We start from the raw sequence: 26197 nt of genomic DNA, 5'->3' as shown, positions 1-26197 counted from the left end.
CTGATCAACCCGTGTCTCGGATTCGAGGGATATCACACAAATGAAGATGTCGCTTGATGTCCTGTTTCCACTGGTAAGCTGCTCTCGCATTGGTGGAGCCTGTGAACTCAGGTGGGCTCCCCTTTGTGAAAGAACTCCTGGCCTTCTCCAAAGTATCAGTCTGAATAACCGGTGCTGGTAGCGGTGCCAGCTGTACCTGAGGCTGATTCTGAAGTGCAGTTGTTACCCTAGCTTCTATAGCCCAAGCAATAAGGTCATTGAGGTGAGGAAGAAACTCTGGATCTCCTCCCTGATCCCGAGTCTGCTGAACTTCCACCTGATCCTCATAAAACTGACCCTCATCCTCCTAACGCTGCCTACGAGCCGCTTCCCTTCGTTGCCGATTGTTCCGTCTGGTTCTTGCGTTAACCATTCTGTCAACACAGAAAGACAGACATCAGTATGATTAAATCGAACCGTAAAGAATACAATGAATCCTAAACTTAAGCTCTAATCAAAAGAAAATGCTACGCGGAAGTTTTATACGATAGAATCCTAGAGACACTTGAACCTGGAATGCTCTGATACCAATTGTGATACCCCTCGGATCCGAGACATAGGTTGATCAGGCCCAGGCCTAAACCCGAGGGAATATCAAATAATTAATATGTAACCGAACACAGAATACAAAGTGAAATAAGAAATAAAAATAATAAACTGAAGGAATGCTAATTTAAAATCCTCAAAATATAATTATTAAAATCCGATACTCCAAAACTCCATAAGGTTAACAATTCAGGAATCCATCCAGTGGACCCCTTATTAAAAATCCCAATAGAAACTAAAACATCAGAAATAGAATCTAAAGCTAAACATAGAAAGGATTCCTACATAATCGGAGGAATGAATGTTTGTATCTGCACTGCACGTCCAAGCTCTGACTCTGTAACTGATGAACACCTGAAAAAATAAGAGACTGGGTCAGGCCCACATGCAAGTCCTATTCTACTACAATCCATACAGTAATCCGATACGCAGATACATCCTAGATAGCCCAACAATATCTAGAGTAGTCCATATGTATATATAGTACACACTATAGGACGCTCACTAGTCCAATAGGTCAGTCTCAGCCTGAGTAGAGATACCATGCAAATCGCACATAATGTGGTCATGTGTACCAAGACCTACTAGGGAACAACATCTATGTCCAGTTATCCATCCTAGGCGATATACGCGTCCTAACCATGGTCTTGAGACTCAAGCTCATACCATGGAACCATATAATAAATATATAAAGTTCGTACTCCTCTTAATACAAAATACCATCCATCTGTGTAGTGGTCTGATATATGCATAGTCATCCGTCCTGAAACCACATTAAGTCATTCAACTATTTTGTTGATATGACACAAGTAGGTGATGGACTTAACCTATATGGTTAATCCGTACCTTAATACAAATTAGGTAGGACTTAGTGTTTGAACTAGTCCAGCCCTAGTATGTCACCGTCCCATACCAGTACATACCATCCTCTAGTTAACAAAGTTGACAAAACAGTAATAGATACTTATCAACCATACTCCAGAATTAGCATAAATATAGTCTAACATGTGTATGACAAATTATGCATCCAATATAAGATTTAAAAATCCTATTCCAGTCTTTTAAATAAATGAAGTAAGATTACACATTTAACTCCTCCAAACAGTACCATAATTGATGCAAACAAACAGTAGAAATAAACATCAATTAATTCCATCTAAGCATACTTATTTTTTTCCAGATAAATAATTATATGCTTATAACACAACTAAGACATGATTAACAATCTTAAATCATGCGAAGAAACCAAATTGTTTTAGAAAAACAGTAAGCACAGTAATCCAGTTTCAATTCCTTCATCCAATGTTCCACAAACAGGTTTATTGTTGAACCTTATATTATTGCATGCTTCGACATAATAAATTCAACATGCTTCCCAAGAGTCTTTACAAGTCTGTAACAAGTATATATCCCATTCACAGCCACTGGAACCTTTTAAACCAACCCCTACTATCCAAACCAAGCCCAGAACACGAAAAATCAAGAAAATAGGGTAGAGCCGCCTCCTAAAACAAAGGAGCCGGCTCTACCCCTTGTAGAGCCGGCTCTACAAGCCCTAGAGCCGGCTCCCTCTTTTGGTGAGCCGGCTCTCCTCCTTTGAGAGCCATATCCCCTAACATGTTCGTCGTTTTCGCCTCCGGTGAAGTTCAGAGTCACTGTACAGTTTTTATAATTTATTTCAAGGTTTAATTGATGTCCTAGAATTAATTATAAGTATGTATCCAATCCCAAATACACCAAGGTTAATCAAGATTAAAAACCAATGCAAACAGATTCTTAAGCGAGAACAACTTTTAACACAAAAATAGATTTATTCAACGATTTAAAAGTTGATTCAAACATGCTTACAAGATTAATATTAACTTCAATTTAATCTGTTTTAATGCTTGATTAATCCCTGGAGTCTAACCAGGCATGCACAGAACACGAATTAAAGGGAAGAAATAGAATAGAGACTTGCCTTGAGTTTCAGTTTTGAAACTCTAAACCACCGTCTCTGAAGCTTCCGTCCACGTTCGAGACTCCTGTTCTACACCTTCGGTGCTCTTGGTTCAACCCAGAAACACTCCGTCCAGTTATCCTTAAACCTCTCTGGAAATCTCTCAAAGTTCTCTCTGTCCCATCGTAGTGAATAGGGTTTTGTTTGTAACCCTAAACGAATGTACTGTTCTATATATATAGAGACGTGAATACAAACCTATTCCCAGTATGATAGAGACAGAGCCCTAATCTTAACTCTAGTCAGCCCATATAATAACCTACATTCAAAGTCTATGTCGGCTATAAACTGTAACCCTAATATAACTATATGTGTGCCACCATACAGTCACGTTAAAACCAAATAAATTTATTAACTCAATTCAATTAAAACAACTAAATTAAACCACTTAAATAATTAAATCAATTAAATCACCACAATGAAAATAATTAAATTAACACATATGCACGTCAACAATTAATGCAAATATAAACAATTAAAACAATCAAAACGAAATTATAATAAAGAAATACCAGGAATATCCTTTTTAAAATTAGGGGTATTACAATAAGTGAGAACATTCACTTTAAAAGAGAGATATAAGGTTTACTCAAACCTTGATGTAAGTTTTCTATCTCTAATTGAATGGATTATCATGTTCTTCACGGATAAAACTTGTCTCTACACATGAATCAAAATATTTATTTGAAAATCCCTCTTAAAGTTTTTAAAACTTTCGTTTCCCCAACAATTTCTACTCAAATATTCGTCGAGTTCATGATGATGAATATTTTGAGGTTTCTATCTTTGGAACTGATTATCACGTGGATGAAGATGTTACCTATGGCATCTTAGGTGTTCCAAAGAGGGTGAGCTGTGCATGTCATATTCTACCTCTTACTGCTTCAGGGCCTAAATAGCAAGAAATCTATTACGCTTTGTGCGTTCAAGGTTCTCCGAGATTTGCTGACCACATCTCATCTCGCTATCTCACTAATGAGGCAGCGTTTCTGAATTTGTTTGATATGACCAACCTTGGCTATTTTGAGAAGAATGATGTGATTGCATTAGATCGGGCTCAAGTTCTATATCTTCTTGCTATTGGAGTAAAAATTCACATTACCCCTTCTATCATGAATTTGATGGTTGCTTACTACAAAAGCAATACCAAAAGGAAGTCATTTCCATTCCCTATTATTATCATGGGATTCTATAGGGAAGTTTCAGATTATGCTTCCTCCCCGAGCTCATCATCAGGAGATTATGTCTGAGTTAGATCTTCGTGCCTTGAACAAGTCTAAGTCTGCAAGAGATAATGTAAGGAAGGTTATAAGGGGTTCAGACACTGCTTCGTCTCAGATTCCAAAGAGTCTCAGATTCCAGAGATTACACAAATATTTCCCTCCAAAGGGAATTTCACGATAGATGATGCGAATCTGTTGTATTCTCTGTTTCTTCATAATTACAAGGCCATACTCGATGCGATTTGTGATGTCCAAGCTGAGGTGAGATTGCTTAGAGGACAGCAGGTGGTTCTACAGAGGATGTCTACAGACCTACTCCTCCAGATCCGTCTTTAGTTGCTGAGGGTGAGGATGAGGAAACAGATGATGATGAGGATGATAGTGGTAATGATGGTGGTGATTTTGATGATATTCCTACTACTACTATTCCTTTTGAGGGCGATGTTGATGCTTGATTTCTTTTGATCATACATTCATGTATCATATTTTGTTTAGTTTACATTGTCATTATTATTTTTTGATTAATGACATGTTTTCACTGAATTAACTATTTCTCTTCTATATGCTTTGCTCTGATAATTATTTGTTTTGTCAATTTGTTCCAAAAAGGTGGCGGAAAAGAGAAAAATGGATAATAATTTGTTCAAGGGGAGTTTTTATAAATTGTTTTATTAAACTTTAACTGGTAGTTTTTACTTGATCAATGTGTAGGAAATTAGGTAAAATTTTGTCCAACAAGAGAAGAGAACAGAGAAGAAAAATTTTGTGTCCTTGATAATTTGTAATCTATTTTTTCTGTTTGGGTAGATTATATTTGTTTTTAGGGTTTTGTCAGGAAATTGCCAAAGGATGAGATTGTGAGATATAATTTTTGTAATTGGCTAATTTCAATGTCAAAATAAGTTTAATCGAGTTGTAATTCTCAAGTTACCATATCAAGATCGAGATTGGCTACGAAATTGGAAGGTTGTTCAAGTTTGATAATATTTGATCTACGAATAAGGTATGAACAACACTTTAAAAAGTTGTTTCCTACTTAGGACACTATAACTACATGGCATGTTTTTCGAAGTTTCCAAAACAGGGATTTTTCCAAGTTTCCTTCAGAATTTTGTCAGGTGGGAACCGATACGAAACTGAATTGGGAACCGATTCAAGAACCATTGCTTCGAAAAATTGGATTTTGTCCTTAGGGAACTGGTTCCACTCCCTGGCTACCGATTCCACTTCCTGGCTACCGGTTCCAACTGCTGATACAATTTAGGTAATTGTTTCCTGTTCTGTCTAAAATTTCCTATTTGGTTTAGAATTCTTCCAAAAGTCATACGCACGAAAATTACCTTTTCCTATGCATATCTAGGTCTTTGAAAATTCTATATAAACCTAGATTTACATGTAGGCTGATACGACTTTTGCATTATATCTTCTGATTAATAGAAAGCCTATTAGAGAGATATTTTTACAGAAAATCAAATCTTATTTTCTGTCTTTCTTTCTAGAACACACACATATACACAAAAGTGAGTTTAGAGTGTTGTTCAATTCCTGATCGTGTTCAAAATTTATTGAATATTGCATCTACAACGATCAGAGAAAACAGATCTATTTCTTCTATATCAAATTCAGATCTTGAAAAACAGTGGTAAAGCGATCACACTTTGAAAGTGTCAAAGCATTCGATAAGTATTGTTTGATCTACCAGCGATCCTTTTACAGAGATCAAGTGTAACACCCCCACATTTTCCACGCATAAGTTGATCAGGCTTATACACGAAAAACGAGGGATATCAAAAACAATTGGCAATATACAAGCATGGAATACAAAATGATGGAATTAAAAGAATTTAGACAGGAAAGAAACATTAAATCATACAACATCCATCCATCCTTTATTTAATGCAGTACTTTATTACAACTTGGAAATCCTACGTCAGGGATCCCTAAATATAACCCTGAGAGTTCAACGTCAAAAGTAAATAAAAACTGAAACTGAAGTATTACATAAAACTTCTACCCTGCACTGGATCGTAAGAGTAGATGAGTTCGGATGATGGTCCCACACTGCTAACCTCAGCCTTGAAACGGATACTGACCGTATCCTGAAATAACAACAATGGTGGGTCAACCCCACGAGCAAGTCCTCTCTACTATGACCCAAATCAGAGAATCAAATAAATTAATCATTATGAATCGGTTGAGTACTATATCTGTATACATCCTACGGGAACTATCCGATGTATAACATGACCTCAACCAGAATAGACGGTGATCACTTAAACTCACACTAGGTGGTCAAGTGTCGCCTTTCCCTACCCGGGAAATCAGCTATTATACATGGTGTACGGTACTGACAACACAGACTATAACGAACTACACAGTGATAACACCTCGCAAAGTACTGATGAATATACTGAGCATATAAATTAGGCAACACATGCCAACAATATTAATAAATGTACCGAGAATGTCAATTTAGGCAACACATGCCAATAACATTAATAAATATACCGAGTATGTCAATTAGGCAACACATGCCAATAATATTAAACCACATACCCCGACAGCCACACATCTGTCTATCGCAACGAATGCATAAGGTATAAATGAGTCTAAACTTATTAGCCAGCTCATATGGTTCTATATGGCAACACATCCATATAATATAAATGCGACATAATTAAACAGTCCATTTATTTCCTGAAATGCACACAGCATAATAATCATGGTTTATATATCAATTAACAGTATAAACATCCTATAAGATATCATGGATAATTTATCTGACTAAAACCATGGCCTTATTTAATTTAACAGTAATGTTTGATACCATTAAATACGATAATAACACTATTTATATTTAACAATGTCGTTAAATAAATCACATTAGTACCCGTACTGCGAACGAGCCAATAAATGCTTAGAAAAGATTAATCGGCCATAAGAATAAGTAACGGGTGTTAAAATAATAATTTCGTGGCCCGTTAAACCCGTAATTACCAACACAGTACCTAAAAATCCAAGTTTAAGGTTCTGGAATTTACAAAACAGGCCCTAGGGGTATTCTGGTAATTTCCAGCAGCTGTAGGGACCCCACACGCGCCCTCACGCGCCTCCCAGAGCCTCCCCACGCGCAGCCCAACCTTCCCCACTCTCCCACGCGCCTCCACGCGCGTCTGGCATCAGCCACGCGCTCCCACGCGCGTCTGGAGAGTCCCACGCGCGCGCACGCGCTGCCACGCGCGCACTAGGGGTGCCTTGCTGACGCGGCGTGTGCTGGTTGGTCGGTTGCATCAGATTTCCTACGTGCGCGCCACACCGGAGCAATCCACCTACATCTCCTCCATCCAACGTCCACGGATCCGGGTGTACCGCGGTATCATGGAACGCGATGCACCGGATCAATCAGACTCCACTAATGGCCAGGATGCGCGCGTACACCTCCTATGGTGCGCCGCGTCGCACCGGATCACTCCGGTCGTCTCCCCCACTGCCGGCGACCGGAAAACTCGCCGGAAGGTCGCCGGAAATTGCAGAAAATGCCCGGGAAAATCTAGAAAATTCTAGAAAAATCCCTAAAGTCTTATTTAATTATTTTTAGCCATTATTAATTTCATAGGACATTAAATAAATATATACCATCCTATATAATTAAAATTCCATTAATTTAATAAAATAAAATTAATAATTTATTAACCTCCAAACCTTGGCTCTATGCATAAAAATAAGCTAAACAATTAATTTATTAATTCAAAGGGGAAAAGTAGATAATAACTTGCCTTTTTGGATTTAAAATAAATCCGCCGGTCTGCGCGTAGTCGGGTAAAATTGCCTACACCGGTCCAAGCTTCTTTCTCTTTCTCTTTTCCTTTCACTCTTATAAAATAGCTCTCTCGAATTTATACTTTGCTTCTAACTCCCTTTTTTTTTTTTCTTCTAAGGCAAGCTAGTTAATTTATATACAAAATATATAATATAAATATTACAAATATCTTATTTTTTCATCAACTAACCATCCTCCCAACCATATGGCTTCAATTCCAACCATAACCATTGATGCAATTCTATCTTAATCTCTAGTTTCATCATGACTTTGGTTTAATACTATTATTATTATTATAACTATTATTATTATTATTACTAATATTATTATTAATAAACTTTTATTATTATTATTATTATATTCTTATTATTATTATTATTAAACTAATATAATTATTATTATTGTTATTACAAAATAATATATTATATTATCATAATACTTTATAACACAAATATAATACTCTAATTAACTAATATTGCTTAATTAAACATAATCAACAAATAAAAGTAATTAAAATAATACATGCACAATTAAATGAATAAATTTACTATTTTAACATACACAATTAATTTACATGCACAATTAAATGAATTTAATAAAATAATGTAGTATGCACAAATAAATAAAATTAATTAACCTAACACAAAATTAATTTAAATACATTCTTTAAAATTACGGGGTATTACATCAAGAGTAAGCCTGAGGTCAAGTGCGGTTGGACAGGACGTTGCAAAGCCAAAGGATTGTCAGCGATTAGTGTTTGATAGAACGATAGGGTGTGAGCCTGAGTCAAAATCCATTATACTTTTTTTCAAACATAGTGGATCGGTTTACTTTGGACTGCATAGTCCACAAGGTTTTTCCGCAAACAGTTGGTCTATTTTACCAATTGGGGTTTCCTCGCTAAAAATTCTAGTGTCATCTCTAACTCTATTTACTTTACTTTATTTTATCTTACACAAGATTAATTGATTAATTACTAAAATAAGTAAAGTTAGAAAGACACAAATCTGTTTTTAAAATACAAAACTTTCTACACGAGTTATCTTCTATTGCACAACTCACAATTTCTAGGTTTCCAAATACTAGCAATTTAAAAAAAAAAAAAATGAAAAATGATTCTTGCATGGATGTGTTGCAGTTAATTGTTAAGCCTATTTTTTGTAATTGGTTCATCTATCTATGGAATGGGCACGCACTTGTGCATAAATAACCACTCAAAAATTTTTTGTTAAGTAATTCACCGTAACAAAAGCAAACATTGTTACTTCTTCTTTTTTCTTATTTTTTTCCCAACAAATATCACCTAGTTACACAACATTTGGTTTACTATTGGTCAAGTTACATATCCTTTTTTTTGGAATTAAATTCATTTGGGATTTGAAATTGAAAGTTGTAATTCATTTGGGATTTGAAATTGAAATTGGACAAAGGAGTTGGAATGTAATTAAAATATAATTTTGTTTGCGGGTTTGGAATAAACTTTAATTTGTAAAATTGAATTTGAAAAAAATAAATAAATTTTGTACCATTTTAAGACAAGAGACCTTAAAAATATGAAAGACATTGTTTGTAAAGCATTAAAATGGTTTGTAGAAGAGTAATTTTGATAGGTGATTAGTTAGTTATAAATTCACAATGTTACAATATTTTCTTTGAAATTCCTTCAAATCTCATTTCTCTTTTAAAAACTCGAACTCACTAATACTGATATTAAAGCATTAAAAAGCTTAATCAAGCAATGATTCTCATTAGTATATAAAATAAAGTTATTTAATTAGGTGATATAGGACCACACAGCCATCTGCGGACAGTAGGCATTGTTCTCACTTTCTCTCTCCTGTCACTATTCCTCCCCCAGAAGTAATGATTCCATGCCAGTTCCAGCTGATAATGCTACTTGTGTGTGTGCGCGCAAGGACAGCTAGTAATACCAGTTGCATCTAGATAGTAGGCATGTTGGGTATGTTCCTTTTTTTTTAATTAATGGAAATTATTTAGTAACTTTTTTCTAGAATAAAAAGGTTTGTTTAACCCAACCAATTCAAACTTAATCCAAGCTAAAGAAAACTAAGGTCTGGCTTAAATTATGATCTTCATTTTATTTCATTTTCTCAGTCAAAATGTTTGCTTGGTAGCCATCATATCTTTTTTTGTTTTTTTCATGGGAATTGGTAGCCGTCATATCACAACTAATAGTTTTGTTTGATAAACTTTTCAATCCTCATTTATTTATAAAATGTTGAATGTCTTCGTAATGTCTACTACCATATTTATTTCTCTCAAATTTGTAGATATAAATGATTCAAAAATAAAAAATGGCTGTGAGTCAAAATTTTCGAAATAAATAATTAATATAAAATGGAGGTAATACTAAACTTCACGTTGCTGATAGATTTTGTTTCAAATTCAGTGTAATGAAAACACTGTTCTAGCATATTCTAAGGTATGAAAACTAGAAACTATATATTCATATGCATGAAGTACATATCTAATTTATTAATATTGGTCAAATGTGGTTTTTCATTTAATCTTCTCATCTACCTCCATTCATTACCATGTTATGGAACCCTTTAAATCCTTACCCTAGCCTCCCTCTGAATCCCATTATCTCTTTCAACTCAAATTTACCCCTCTATCTCTCTCTAGATTTCGTTCTCTCTCATCAAAAGATGCAGGAGTTTTCCAACTCCATCCCATTCAAGTATGTAAAAATAAGCTACCAATATTTTGTCAACCACATTTTCACTCTCTTGCTCTTATCCCTCATGTTATTTAGCCTCATTGAAATGCACTCTTTCTGCTTTCAACCCATTCAGATTGCTTGTCTATCTCTTCTCGTCGTATATATTGCCACCGTCCACCTCCGGTCCAAGCGTCGCCGGACTACATACCTAGTCGACTACGCTTGTTTCAAGCCACTCACTTGCCGAGTCCCCTTCTCAACCTTCAAGGAGCATGCAACAATTGCTTTCAGCTCATGCCCGAAAGCCGCTCAGTTCCAAATCAAAATTCTGGAGCGCTCCGGCCTCGGCGAAGAGACTAGCTTCCCTCCGGCATCATTGTACATCCCACCAACCCCAAGTATGGAGGCTTCAAGAGAAGAAGCCGAGACCGTTATATTCTCAGCCATGGATTCACTCTTCAACAAGACCGGACTTGGGCCGATAGACATCGACATACTCATTGTGAACTGCAGTGTCTTCTCTCCCATACCGTCTTTGTCAGCCATGATCATCAACAAGTACAAGCTCAGAAGCAACATAAAGAGCTTCAACCTCTCTGGAATGGGTTGTAGTGCAGGATTGATATCCATTAATCTAGCTAATGACCTTCTTAAAGTTCATGCAGATTCAAATGCTGTTGTGGTGAGCACAGAGACCATAACGCCAAATATGTACTTGGGAATCCAAAGATCAATGCTTCTTCCTAACTGTCTGTTCCGAGTTGGTGGAGCTGCTATTCTGTTGTCGAACCGGTGGTCCGACCGGAATCGAGCAAAGTACCGGCTGGTTCACGCAGTTCGAACACACGAAGGAGCTCATGACAATGCTTATCACTGTGTCCACCAACAAGAGGACCCTCAAGGTCACGTAGGGATGTCGCTGTCCATCGATCTCATGACGATCGCCGGCGAGGCCTTGAAGTCGAATATCACCACCATTGGGCCTCTTGTCCTTCCTGCTTCTGAGCAACTCTTGTTTCTTGCCACACTGGTGGGCAGGAAAGTGTTCAACAATAAGTGGAAGCCTTATGTTCCGGACTTCAAGAAGGCTTTCGAGCACTTCTGCATCCATGCGGGTGGTAGGGCGGTGATCGACGAGCTGCAGAAGAGCCTCCGGCTCTCGGCTGTGGACGTGGAGGCGTCGAGGATGACGTTGCACCGGTTTGGTAACACGTCATCGTCGTCGCTGTGGTATGAGTTGAGCTATATTGAGGCCAAGGAGAAAATGAAGAAGGGAGATAGGGTTTGGCAGATAGGGTTTGGGAGTGGTTTTAAGTGTAATAGTGCAGTTTGGAAGTGCAATAGAACCATCAAGACACCAACAGATGGGCCATGGGAGGATTGCATTCATAGGTACCCAGTTCATATTCCTGAACTAGTCAAGTTCTAAGTCAAAACATATTAGTTTCGAAACTCAAATTTTACATCATTTATGTAATAACTAAGTTATTATATAAATTTTGCACTAGCAATACCGGTCACATAGGGGATCTAGATTCATTGGTTTTATATGTGTGCTTGTATGCATTTATATTAATTATTGTTTTTCACTATATTGTACTTAATATTGATCTCAATCTTTCTTATGGGAAATCATAATACATGACATATGTTATACATGTTTGGTTGGAGCTTGTCAAGTGTCTGTGTCTAGTATACTACTACTTAAGGTGGAGGTACCAGAACAGACTGTCAAAACAAAGGAGTAGGTCTCAACAATTAATAATATAGCGCAAACAAAAGACCATACAATTAATTAGACCACTGCAATCAAAAGGGTTGTGACAGGAGCCAGGTTATTATGAAAGCAGCAGCAGGGAAAAAAATCTCTCCAGTGAATTCCCGTGTAGTCGCATTCAGTGGATAAAGTTTCATTATTGTAATTAATGCGAGTCATATCATTTACTGTAAGGAACTTTAGTCGGCATATTTTGAATAGATATTGGGTGGGCGGATGCATTGTGCTACAATTTATGATTGGAATGAATTCGGTGTACCATACGTTGGTACATCAGTACATTCTGAGATATATGGGACGGGGATGCCGGGATGCGAACTCATGCCGATTTTTTTTGTTTTCCAAAATTCAATGCAAATCCAACCAACATAAAAGAGAAGCTGCTCAAATTGTAGAAATGACCGAACACAATAAGACAGAGTTATGAATAAGGTGACTCAATTTGGCATGCAGTTCGTCGTATTGATTGATACACTACATATCATTTGTTTCATAATTTTTACATATCGGTACTTTTTGTTTTAATAATTTAATACTATTACACACTTCTATAAACTGATCAATATTTGTCTAAATCCATTAATTTACGACTATTACTAATACCTAAATTCAAATTTCAATTTTGCCACTAATGCTTTAGTAGGCAATAGTCTCAAACAGCATATACAGCCAAAGAAAGCAATACCACTGACCACTTTCCACAACCTCACACGAGCATGCAACCCACCCCAACCACTGCATTATATGCTCAACCAAACTCAACCCTGCACCAAATCCACATATAACAAAAACATGGACTAACGTGGTAAAGCAAAGCACCAACAAGATGGTCTTCCAATATATCACTCCTTCCCCATATTCACCCACCATCATTGGCCCTCCTCAAGAAGTAGTTGATGAAAGTTTCTCAATTCAATAATTCCAATGTCCTATCTATTCCAATCCAGTATAGACTTGGTTTCATCCATAATTGTCGAACTTCAAAGTTTTCTATGAGACATTTTCAATATCCGGCGGTTCAAAGTTTTGACAAAAATTTTAATCTTTACACAACCCAAGGGTGCAACTCTATGTGTTGGGCGAGTTAAAAGCTCGACTCGAACTCAATCCAAGGCAGTGGCGGAGCTTGGAATTTAGTTCAGTGGAGGCAACCATTGACAATGATATGATAAGAAATTTTGAACCAAAATAATAAATAGCAACAAAGGAGTTTTTCTGAATTTTGATTCTTAAAATTTAGTCGGGCACACAATAGGAGAAAAGACACAGGTCTTTTTTTAATTTTGAAATTTTTGTTGGGCAAATGAGTTAGTCAACAGAGCAACTTATATAATTATCAAGATTCGTGTATAGAAAATACAAATACCAAAAACTCAATAACAAAAGAGGAGTTTTTTATTTTTTCCCGAATTTTGATTCTTAAACATGGTTTTTTAAAAATAAATAAATCTTGTTGGACAAATGAGTTAAAAAAATGAGAGATTATTTTGACTTTTGGAAGTTTTTGTAAGATCTTTTATAAATATTTTAAAAGTTCATGAGAGACCCTTTATAATTATCAAAATATTCTTCCATATTTTATTCATCTCTCACTTAATTTGTATCATTATTATTATTTTTTTTTCTAATACACCCTTTTGACATTAATTTTATTATTATTTTTAAAAAAAAAACAACACTCTTATTGGATTAGACTTCCTATATGAATTCAATTACAAAGTATCCTAATCCAATCCACAGTCTAAAATGTGTGTGTATAAATAAAAAAACAAAATAAATAAAATATAGTGATGTATATTTTATGGCACATGCTAGCTACCGTGGGTGGTGTGGTCGTTACCCTGGACTCAGAGTGGAGGCGTAAGTAGTGGACTACTAAATAGTTGGGCTGACTAAGCCCAATCACATGATTCCATTTGTTTTCAAATTTCAAATAAGGAACTATTGCCCAACACAAAAAAAATGTTTTAACATTAGAAAAGTTATAGCCGATGCCCTGTGATCCAATATCAAATCAGGTCCAAAAAAGAAAATAAGATTCATCACAAACAAGTTTAAGATATAACTTTTTATGAAAATTATGGTCAATATTACTAACAAATACTTAAAATTGCAATTAATAATGAATTTTGTTAAATCTGATAAAACAATAGAAAGAATAAAATCTCAATTAAGCACTTGGTATTGTTTGAACCAACAATTGTGTCCTAAGGAGAATATATTCGGTGTGTTCGGTGCACCGTGCACCGGTCATCAGAACTGTCCATTCTCACGTGTACAGTATGATACATCAAAACTGTTCATTCATGTGCGTATAAATATGGACAATTCTGATGTGAATACATTCTCCATCGTAACACCTGACCTAATATTCGTCAATATTTGCTGCTTTTTCAGTTTCTGTTGAAGACAAACACAAATTCTTTACTTATTTATTTATATATTGGTTTGTCAAATTCCTTATCCTCACTTCACCCAATTCAAGGTTTTGGAAGACAGACAAAGATACGAAATTTCAGTCATAAAATTATTACATTTTTCCTTGTAAATCACCATTTATAACCTAAGCGAATGTATTAGAAATATCTAATTTTACTTATGTGTCAAATAGCATTGACTTGGACCAATAATTTAGACTATATAATAATTTCTTCAAATTGTTACTGCTGTAATTAGTGTCTATAAAATATATATATATATATATATATATAGTTAGGCAGTCGATGCATTAGCAGGAATTTCATTAAAAAGTTTAAAGTAATTTAATGGTTTGTTCACGAGTAAATTTATATAAAACGAATAAGTATACGTTAAGGTTTATAATTTAGTAGTATTTCATCACCTTTTAAAATAAAAAGTCGAGAGTTCAAGTACTCTTAAGTGCAAAAATTTTAAAAAAAAATTAACCAAATCCAAAATAACATGAAAGTAAAGCATTTATAAAGTGATAGGAGTATATTACATAAGATCCCATTTTAATTTGTGTTAGAATTTATCAACTTAATATTTCAAAGAGTGATATTACTCGCAATACATAAATATGTTGGGAGTATTTCTTTCTTTTCCTAATAAACGAGTGTTAAACAATAAATATGTATCCAACACATTATGTCTTATATAGATATTATCTGACATGATGTATGATGTACTGAACTAGGAATGTTCCGAAGCTTAAATATATATTTTTTTATTACACCGAACATATACACAATAATGACGCATTAATAATATTTCCTTGACGTACACGTAAGGTAGTTTTTTATATATGTGTGTGTGTATTTTAACAAAAGAAGGTTTTGAGGAATTTTAAAATATATCATGAGTTAATTGAAAATAATATAATATTTTAGCAAACAAAAATACTCCTAACATTTATTGATGTTTAAATTCTAATTTAATAATTACATTCATAATAATATATAGAATATAAAAATAAAAATTAACTTATACACTACGGAGTATATAATAATATATTATTTTATTGTCATATATTATAGGAGTATTCTTATCTTGTTTAGAATGGTTAGGCTGGTTAGCATATACATGTAACATTTTTTTCTCAGTTCCATTTGCATTTGTGACTCTTGGGACTATCAAAAGTCGATATTTTCTGTAAACAGACAATAAGCCTTTTTTGTCTGGGCATCTAAAGTTAGAACTTTATGACAATTCAATTCTCCCATCCCAATGTGCACACACCACACGTACATCTATATATATATATATATATATATACTCGTATATATATACACGTCTATAACAGATACTCATACTTTCTGTTTGGCCCATCATTCCCCTTTCTCACAACTACTTGTTGATTTGATTTTTTTTAAAAAACAAAAATTGTGTGGTAAGCCAAAAAAATTTATTGAATTAAAACTGCAATATAGATAACTATATTGTAAGGAACGAAAGTAATTTCAAGAGTAAAAACATGAAAGTTATAAAATTTAAATAACATAAGATGGGAATGAAAGTAAGAATACACGTAGAAGGTGAGAGCATAAACGCGTTTAGAACTCATATTAGTGAGTTTTAAAATGAAAGTTAGAGACGATTGGTTTTGGTAACCAGAAACATGCCAAACAAATCAGAAATGACTTCCAATTCTATTTACATTACCTCCAAATAGTGGTGGAGTCACAAATTTAGTTCAGTCATTACAATAATATAATTAATAAAAAAAAATTGAACCAAATTAATAAATAACAAAGTAGGAATCTTTTCTGAATTTTTTTTCATTTTAGAAAATTTTGTAGGGACTCAACATGGGTCTTTTTTGTAACTTTAAAAAAATAAAATAAATAAATAAATCTCAATGTAAAAAATGATTTCAGAAATTTCCTTTTTGAGTGGCACTCACATCCTTATATTCATTTCTATTATAAACAAAAACTGCTAAATAATTTTTTTTTTTTTTTTTTTTTTTGTCAGAGATATGAAAACTCGAAGCTGGACTCTAAAAAAACACAACGCCAATGTAAAGCACCTTTAGCTACAATTAAAGATGAGAACCATCATTAACATTTCGATCTTCTGCATTATGTTCTGAGTCAATAATAGTATTGAATTATTGCTTTAACACAAAAGGTGAAACTTAAGCATAATAAAGCCTCCAAAAGTTTATGAAATAAAATAAATAAATAAAAAATCTCCAAAAGTTAAATTTCAAATTTTTTTTTTTTTCATTTGATGGACTTAAACTATACAAACACTCTAATCAATGTAAGTCCAATTGATTATTGCCGTGTTATCCGAATAATTTGGAATTATTCTTTACTTTAAGTTATCTTCTATTACTGACACATACATGGGCATGATCTCTCAAAAAATGGGCTTCGGAGAATAATTGCAATTAGATTGTACTTAACACTGAGATTTGGAACCCCAAGTAAAAAATGATTGTTTCTTAATTTATTGATTGCAAGGATTGTAATTTAATTTTTAAATAGGATCACAAGGCCAGACAAGATTAAATTATTATGGTGATATTGAACCAAAATAAAATACTACTACTATTTTTTAAATTAATTATAACAGCAGTGATGAACCACCGCTTTCATGCTTCCACGTAAACAATCAATCAATTAATATAATAAATCTTTCTTAATTACTTTTCTTCTCCCAAAACCCTAACATAACATCTCATTTTCGAGCTATTCAAACATAACAGGTCATTGACATGTCCTTTTATTTAATTTTCATTATATTATTTTTAAAACGATTTTGAATATAATAAAACTAGAAAACAGAATCAGATTAGTGAAGTTCTTTCCATTAATCTGACCCACCCTGAGACAATTATATATTACAGTTGCTGTTTTGATGGATTGAAATATCAAATCATTGCAGCTTTATTTTTAATGAAATTAAAAACTTCTCTATTTTAAGACAAAATTGTCCTTTAAAATTCTAACTCTTCCTTTTCACGGTATGTATATATACACCATCGTTCTAACGGAAAATTGGAAAAATAAAAATATATATACATTTCTAATCTCAGGGAAAAAAAATAAAGAAACATTTATTCTTTTCTTTTCACTTTTTTTCCATTGTCTTATAATGATTTATATATATATATATATATATACACTCACTTTAAATGTGAGATTTTATGATTGTAAGTGTTAATTAAAGTAAAATTATGAAATGTAATTTTTGTTAAAATAAAATTGTAGAATTTGAGTTTTTGTGAATTTCTGGAAAAATATTGTAATCCATTCACAAAATAAATATCTATATAAACAAAGAAAAAGAAAGAATGGGAAGAAGAAAAAAAAAATAAAGAAAATAATCTACTCACGTAAATGAGGTTTTTTCTTTTTCAAAGTGACGAATCGATCAATTCTTTCCTTTCTTTCTTTTTTTCTTTGTTTATATATATATATATATATATATATATATATATAATATTCACATATGTATTGTGAATAGATTATGATCTCTCTTCCACAAATTAACAAAGTAGGAGTCTTTTCTGAATTTGGATTCTTAAAGTGAAAACTGTCAATGTACATAACTCTCACAAATTTGAATCTCCACAGAAACAGTGTGAGAGTTACTTGTCCCGAAAAAAAAAAAAATAAAATTAAAAAAGTCTCTGTAACTTTAACACTGTTGCATGTAAAAAATGATTTCACAAATCTCCTTTTGAAGTGGCACTCACATCCTTATATTCATTTCAATTATAAACAGTGTAGGGGATTGAACCCGCAAGGTCACGTGGCACACCCCACATCACTAGGCCTGACTCGAGTATGATATAAGGATACTAAATGTCTGGACAAACAAAAAAATGATAAGTTTACGTGTCTCGATTGCAACACTGATAATCACATTAATAAATCTCAGCTACCACCGAAAATATGGGCATTTAATGTAATGGTACATATCCTCAAATCAAATGATCATATTATCCTTATTAAAGCCAGTACGGTCATAATGACTACCTTAAGAAGAGGCTTGAGAGACTTCAAAACTCATATAAAGGTTGGGATTATAAATATGGACATAGGTGCATAAAAGAAATGACTTTTGTAATATTGACATATATTCAAGAACCCCCACAAACAGAAGTTGCTAAATAAAGTTTATTATTTTTTTTTCTTAAACAAAAATATTATATTAAAAATTAAAAATCAAAAGACGGACTTCGAAAAAAATAAACAACCTCCTTCACCGCTAAGCTACGAAGGCATTCGTAAATAAAGATTAACGACTTTCCTTTGAAAGTGAGAGATGCCATTTGATCAAATCGTACCAATTATCTGCATACCAATGTAAAGCACCTTTAGCTACAGTAAAAGACAACAAACGTCATTAACATTTTCATCTTTACATTATGTTCTGAGTTAATAAGAGTATTGAATTCTTGCTTTAAGACAAAAAGGTGAAACTGAAGCACAATAAAGCCTCCATGAAAAAAAAAAAAAAAAAGTTAAATTTCAATTATTTGGTGTGTTATTCGAATAATTTAAAAATATTTTTTATTTTAAATTATCACTAGACTGTACATTTCAAAAAATACGGTACAAACGCTTTAATCCTGGTGCGTTATTCGAATAATTTAAAAATGTTCTTTATTTTAAATTATCATCTATTACTAACACGTAAAAAGATATAAATAAATATGTGACACGCAATACTAAATGTCAAATTCACATGGACAAAATCTCTCAAAATTTGGGCTTTGGAGAATAATTGCAATTAGATTGTACTTAACACTGAGATTTGGAAACCAAGTAAAATAATTGTTTCTTAAAAATGATTGCAAGAATTGTATTCTAATTTTTAAGTAACAACACGAGCTAAGACAATATTAAATTATTATTATTATTACGGTCATATTGTTCCAATACTACCCTTTTCATCCTTCCGCATAAACTTTTATCAATTAATATAATAAATCTTTTTCAATCACTTTTTCATTTCATTTTCCAGTAGGTTTTGGATTAGTGAAGTTCTTTCCATTAATCTGATTATACACAATCTTATCCACATGACTAAGACTATTATTTTACTGTTAACATTGGAAAATTTGTTAGGATTGAGTGATTGGATGCTGCGAAAATCACGGGTTTCTTTATTCCTCATATCAAACAAAATTTCAATCTCAATTTTCCAAATAAAAGACGCTCGCGTATTAGTCTCTCCGATTTCCTATGTCGCGTCGTACCGTATTAAATTGATACACTTCCAAATTACACAGAGAAGAACCACCCGCGTTGGTACGAAATTGTCCCCCAACTACCCCAATCACAGCCAGTGATGTGTGTGTGAGATAGAGGTGTGACCACTGCGTGTCAAGGAAAGGCAAAGACTGTGGGACCCAAATAACATCATCACCTTCGCAAGCAATCAAAGAGGTCCTGTTATCCTCATCCACCTCACATGTATTCCATGGATCATGACCCCTCTCTCTCTCTCTCCACTCCACTCTTTCTCTCTCTAGATTTTTTTTTTTTTTTGCCCTTTATATCAACCCCAAACAGTCCCGAGAGGCCACATTCTCACTCCGGTCTCTCACTAGCATCATGGTCACTTCTTCTTCTTCTACTCCACTATCTATTGCTCTTGTATTGCTACTGTGCATAGCTGGTGTATATTCGACCTCCACTGTCCCAACCAAGATCGGCAAGGGCTACCGTCTGATCTCCATTGACGAGACCCCTGATGGAGGTCTTGTGGGCCACCTCCAAGTCAAGCAGAAGAACTCAATCTACGGCCCCGATATCCCCCATTTGCTGCTCTATGTCAAGTAAGTCCCCCACACACCGCTAATACTTCAATTTCAATCCGACATTAGTCTAGATAGTATGATTTCTCAAATGTTTGAGTTTTCGAGTTTTGTTAATAACAATATTACGAAATTAAAAAAAATTATGCAATTAAATGTGTTAGTTTTATTTCACGATTTAGTTCGCCAATTTAGTAAAAAAAAAAATCAATGATTCAATGCTTTGCACGTCTATGGTTTTTAATGAACCTCACCAAGAACCAACTTATTTTTCAGGCATGAAACTCAAGATCGTTTGAGGGTATACATAACAGACGCAGAGAAGCAAAGGTGGGAAGTACCGTACAATCTTTTGCCAAGACAACAACCTCCTTCATTGAAGCAGACCATTGGGAGGTCAAGAAAGAACCCAGTAACAGTCTCAGAGTATTCAGGAAGTGAGCTCATATTCTGCTACACCGCGGACCCATTTGGGTTTGCGGTGAAGAGGAAATCAGACGGTCAGGCCCTTTTCAATTCCAGCTCTGATCAATCAGACCCGTATAACAATTTGGTGTTTAAGGATCAGTATCTGGAGATATCAACCAGATTGCCCAAAGATGCTTCGCTGTATGGTTTGGGTGAGAACACACAGCCACATGGGATTAAACTGTATCCAAACGATCCTTACACTCTGTACACAACTGATGTATCAGCCATTAATCTCAACACTGATCTGTATGGGTCCCACCCTGTGTACATGGACCTGAGGAATGTGGGTGGGGAGGCCTATGCCCATGCAGTGTTGCTGTTGAACAGCAATGGGATGGATGTGTTTTATACAGGGAATTCATTGACATACAAGGTCATTGGGGGTGTTTTCGACTTTTACTTCTTTGCCGGTCCCACACCTCTAGCTGTCGTTGATCAGTACACTGCCCTAATAGGCCGGCCTGCTCCAATGCCGTACTGGGCTCTAGGTACATTTCACATTTATTATTTTATTTTTCCATTTTATTAATATTATTTTGGGGTGTTATTCATATATATATGTATATATATAGCCTTGGCTTGAAGGTGCTACTTACTTGTGCTAGTCAATGTGGTTTGAAGATTTTAGGTCCGAATTAATTTGGGTTGTTGGAACACCCACCTAGATTTCATTTCAGTAGGATTAATTATGTCAGAACATGATTATTTGTGGTGTTTTACTAGATTTAGTAATTTGAGACAAAATAGTCCAAAGCTCAAAAATATTTTCTTGACCCTAAGCTCAATGAGTGTGTGGGTTGAGTTCAGATTAGTGAGTTTCAGAATGAAAGTTTGTTTAGATTGGGATTTTAAATCATCTCGAACTCATCCAAGCCTAATAGAAGGTCGAGCATTCAATTCCGTATTGGTAGATGTGGGAGTTCCATGCCATGGTAAAAAGAAACATAAACTATGAGAACTAAAAAAAAATAAAAAATTATTATTCTAAAATGATAAAAATAAGACCGGGATTATTGTTTTGCATAACACAAGATCAAATGATTGTGATTGTCCCATCAATCATGAATGTGACATTTATATTATATTGAATTAGGTATTCTCATTTCTAATATGATTTTTGGGTAAATATTGATTAATGATATGATTGACTAATGTATGTTTGCGGTGTTACGTAGACGTTTAAGAATAGAGATGTTTTGTTCTTTGTTGATTTTAGTAAAGTAGGTGTGTTGGATTAAAGCTGGCATCATTTTCCTACCTGTAATTTCCCATAATCAACCATTGAATCTACAAAATCTTCTTCCTTGATGCGTAGTTCTTTGAAAAAATCTTTTTAGGCCCGCATGATCAAAGTTAGTAGCTCTGATATTTCTCTGTCATTGTTGAAAGTTCTCTTTTCTCCTCAACTTTACAAGCCAAAAACCCTACACTTTTCACATTACCTTTGTAGAAAGCAACAAGTGGACCCCTGAAAATACCACTTCTTAACCCTTGTTGCATACAATGCATTCATGTTGCCATATAAATATTATCTTCTCCACAGGAGGCGGAAATTTTTCGACCATTCTGTGATGTTGATTGAATGGGTCCAACTAAATTCTAATAGTAGACATGCCGACAATAATTTAGACATGCTGACAATAATTTACTTCTATCGCTCGTGTCCTTTGAAAGTATTACGGAGCTTATAAGCTTATGATAATTATAGTTCCATAGGTCCACCACCTTGCAGTTCACATGTGATACTGTGATGTGCAACTGTTTAGAAGATGGACATTGTACCAAAGGCATCTTAAATGTGTATGGGCTTTTTCACGACATGGTGAAGTACATTTAAGGTTCTAAGGTGGTGCTGGCAGCCTGGCACATGAGGGTGTGGTTGTGATGTCTGGATTTTTTCCAAGAAAAATGCGTGGAGAAATAGTAGGGTTCAATTTTTACTGCTAGATTTTATAAAAGTTACAGTAGATATTTTGGAACTAAGATTGATTTTTGGACCATTGGATATCACATGTGTGCCTATATCTTCGTTAATTTGCTTACATGCTTGTGAATTATATACATATGTAACTAATATAAGGATGTTAGGAGAGAACTAAAAAATTGATATTGGCCTCACCATTATTTCTCATTTCCAGATTATGTAAAATGTCAATATATGGGAAATGACTTGTCACTGTGATCTTTTCTACTAATGCTTGAATGAGTTGGAGATGGCAAATGGGATGACGCTATTGATTTCGAACCATTTTTGCTTCTTTCAGGATGTATAATTTTTTCAGAGATGATATCATTTTCATTTTTAGCGGCTACATTCCCACGCTCCTTACTTGGAAGTGATTACATTATCCTTTTCTATTACCACAAATGATCAGATATCTTGTATTTGACCATATCAATCTAACTTAAAAGTGGTAAAAATATTAATGTAGTATCTGATATGCATTTTTCTCCCTTGATGATGCTAAGGGTGTGACGTCCCTCATCGCTTGGGAGGGAGAAGTTGTCGTCACTTGTATGTGTAGATGCCTCATAACTGTGTAGACACGTTTGTAAAACCATGAGCACGGAATGTTTATAAGCTTCCCTCTTTACATGCCAGGTTGAAATGCAGTCCTAGTTCCATCTTAATCATCAGCTATGTACAAAAAGAATGTTTCTGCATTGCATATTCAAAAACCCCCGATTAATGTGTCTAATCTACCATCACTAGAATTCAGTAGCCTGCAAAATCTGGACATGTAAATAATTAAATTTCTTTACTTACAATATATCCGCCATTCACATTTTTCTCTCTTTCTTTTGGTGCTACAGGATTCCACCAATGCCGATGGGGTTACCATAATATATCGGTAGTTGAAGACGTTGTTGAGAACTACAGAAAGGCGAAAATCCCACTTGATGTGATGTGGACTGATGACGATCACATGGATTTTCACAAGGATTTCACCCTCAGCCCTAAGAACTTCCCTCGTCCAAAGATGTTGGCATTTCTGAACAAAATACATTCCCGAGGTATGAAGTACATTGTCCTCATTGATCCTGGAATTAATGTTAATTCTAGCTATGGTGTCTACCAAAGGGGTTTGGCCAACGATGTTTTCATCAAGTATGAAGGTAAACCTTACCTAGCCCAAGTTTGGCCAGGAGCTGTCAACTTCCCTGATTTCCTTAACCCAAAAACCGTTGATTGGTGGGGTGACGAAATCCGGAGATTCCATGAACTTCTTCCTGTTGATGGCCTATGGATTGACATGAATGAAGCTTCGAATTTTTGTTCTGGATTGTGTACAATCCCAAAGGGGAAGCAGTGTCCAACTGGAAGTGGACCTGGTTGGATCTGTTGCTTGGATTGCAAGAACATAACGAAAACAAGATGGGACGATCCACCATACAAGATAAATGCTTCAGGATTGCAAGTGCCAGTAGGGTACAAAACCATAGCCACCAGTGCAGTTCACTACAAAGGAGTCTTGGAGTACGATGCTCATAGTATCTATGGCTTCTCTCAATCGGTTGCAACTCATAAGGCTCTTCAAGGGCTTTCAGGCAAGCGGCCATTTGTACTATCTCGTTCCACTTTTGTCGGGTCAGGCCACTATGCTGCACACTGGACAGGTGATAATCAGGGCACTTGGGAGAATTTGCGTTATTCAATTTCTACCATGCTGAATTTTGGCATTTTTGGGGTTCCAATGGTGGGAGCAGATATTTGTGGATTTTATCCACAACCTACAGAAGAGCTTTGCAACCGTTGGATTGAACTAGGGGCTTTCTACCCCTTTTCAAGGGATCATGCAAACTTTTATTCCCCAAGACAGGAGCTTTATCAGTGGACATCCGTGGCTGAGTCTGCTCGAAATGCTCTTGGTATGAGGTATAGGCTCCTTCCATATCTGTACACATTAAACTACGAAGCTCATGTTAGCGGTGCACCAATTGCCAGGCCACTCTTCTTCTCTTTCCCTACTGAAACCAAGTGTTACGAGGTGAGCACACAGTTCTTGCTAGGGAGCAGTGTCATGGTGTCTCCCGTGCTTCAGCAGGGGAAATCAGAAGTCCAAGCACTCTTTCCCCCCGGTACATGGTACAGTTTATTCGATATGACACAAGCCATTGTCACAAAAGAAGCTCACTACCTTACACTTGATGCACCTTTGCATGTGATCAATGTGCATGTGTATCAGAACACCATACTCCCAATGCAGCAGGGAGGACTGCTTTCTAAGGAAGCAAGAATGACGCCGTTTAGCCTCATAGTGACCTTCCCGGCAGGTGCCACCGAGGGAGAAGCCAAAGGACAGCTTTTCCTCGACGAGGATGAGCTTCCAGAAATGAAACTCGGCAATGGGTATTCCACATATATTGATTTCTATGCAAACGTCCAACAAGGAACTGTGAAGGTGTGGTCGAACGTTCAGGAGGGCAAATTCGCTTTAGAGAAAGGCTGGAAAATAGAGAAGGTAACAGTGTTGGGATTGGATGCAATAGGAGGAGAGTTCGCGGTTGAAGTTGAGGGAAATCCGGTTGTGGATGTCACGAATGTGAAGTTCAGTGCAACGGAACAGAGGTACCTAGAGGAGCTGGAAGGTGGAGGGGACAAGAGGAAGAGTATGATGGTAGAGATTAAAGGGTTGGAGCTGCCTTTAGGCAAAAAATTCTCAATGTCCTGGAAAATGGGGATCAAAGCTTGAGGACAAGTAGTTTTATCTACTTCTGTTTGGACAACTTATCTTGATTATTTTCTTTTCCTTCCAATTGTTGAACCATTTAAAATGTCTCATCAGGGATCTCTTGATGGAAAGGAGATGAGTTTTAAAATGTGCTCATCCTTTTCTCTGAGAAAATGCCAAGAAAGTGAGGGTCAGATCCTCCTTGGTTGTTTAGAGCTTTTTCCATTGATGTTGTAGTTTAAAATAGTAATGCAGTTCTCATGTTTTATTAATTAAAGCCTTTAGAATGTTGGATTTGTGTCTCTTGGCTTTATAAAATTGGACTTCTTCTTTTGATTTGCTTTGTTCCTTTTGGGTCTTAGGGCATGAAATGAAGTGAATTTGAATCCAAATCGAATTTGGATTTAGATAGTCCAAACTCTAGAAAATTGAACTGAATCAAAATGGATTTAAATCATGTCAACTCTACAAAACTATGAGATAATATGTATGCAGTACTCAACTTTAAAAAAAAAAAAATGGAGGTGCTTGTGAAAAAGAGGTAATTTGTTAAATGATGCATGTTTCAATTTCCTTTTTGTGACAATCCGAATAAAGCTTAGTGATAGTGTAAAAGAGAAGGCCTCATGATAGTTGGTCTGTTTGGGCGAGCCCAACAATTAATTTGTCCATTAATTTTTGTTATTTGATAGTAATGGGCCGATTGTAATAGGCTAAGGTGTCTAGT

General features: G+C 35.1%; 2 protein-coding genes across 2 annotated transcripts; both read left to right on the top strand.

The window, feature by feature from the left end:
* Window positions 1-10243: 10243 nt before the first annotated feature.
* On the top strand, window positions 10244-11971 carry LOC132302627 (3-ketoacyl-CoA synthase 6-like). Its single transcript, XM_059799538.1, has one exon. It carries the CDS (start codon window positions 10300-10302, stop codon window positions 11740-11742), a length of 1443 nt encoding a protein of 480 aa, XP_059655521.1. The 5' UTR covers window positions 10244-10299; the 3' UTR covers window positions 11743-11971.
* An 8055-nt stretch (window positions 11972-20026) lies between these two features.
* Window positions 20027-25806, top strand: LOC132302626 (alpha-xylosidase 1). The gene is made up of 3 exons (XM_059799537.1): window positions 20027-20347; window positions 20603-21285; window positions 23612-25806. The coding sequence occupies exons 1-3, from the start codon at window positions 20124-20126 to the stop codon at window positions 25489-25491; spliced, it is 2787 nt and encodes a 928-aa protein (XP_059655520.1). The 5' UTR covers window positions 20027-20123; the 3' UTR covers window positions 25492-25806.
* Window positions 25807-26197: the final 391 nt, after the last annotated feature.

Source organism: Cornus florida, unplaced genomic scaffold (genome assembly GCF_030987335.1).
Source record: "Cornus florida cultivar Cherokee Brave unplaced genomic scaffold, ASM3098733v1 CherokeeBrave_3.0.0_Hap2_Chr04, whole genome shotgun sequence".
NCBI lineage: Eukaryota > Viridiplantae > Streptophyta > Magnoliopsida > Cornales > Cornaceae > Cornus > Cornus florida.
This window is presented reverse-complemented; position numbering and strand designations above follow the sequence as displayed.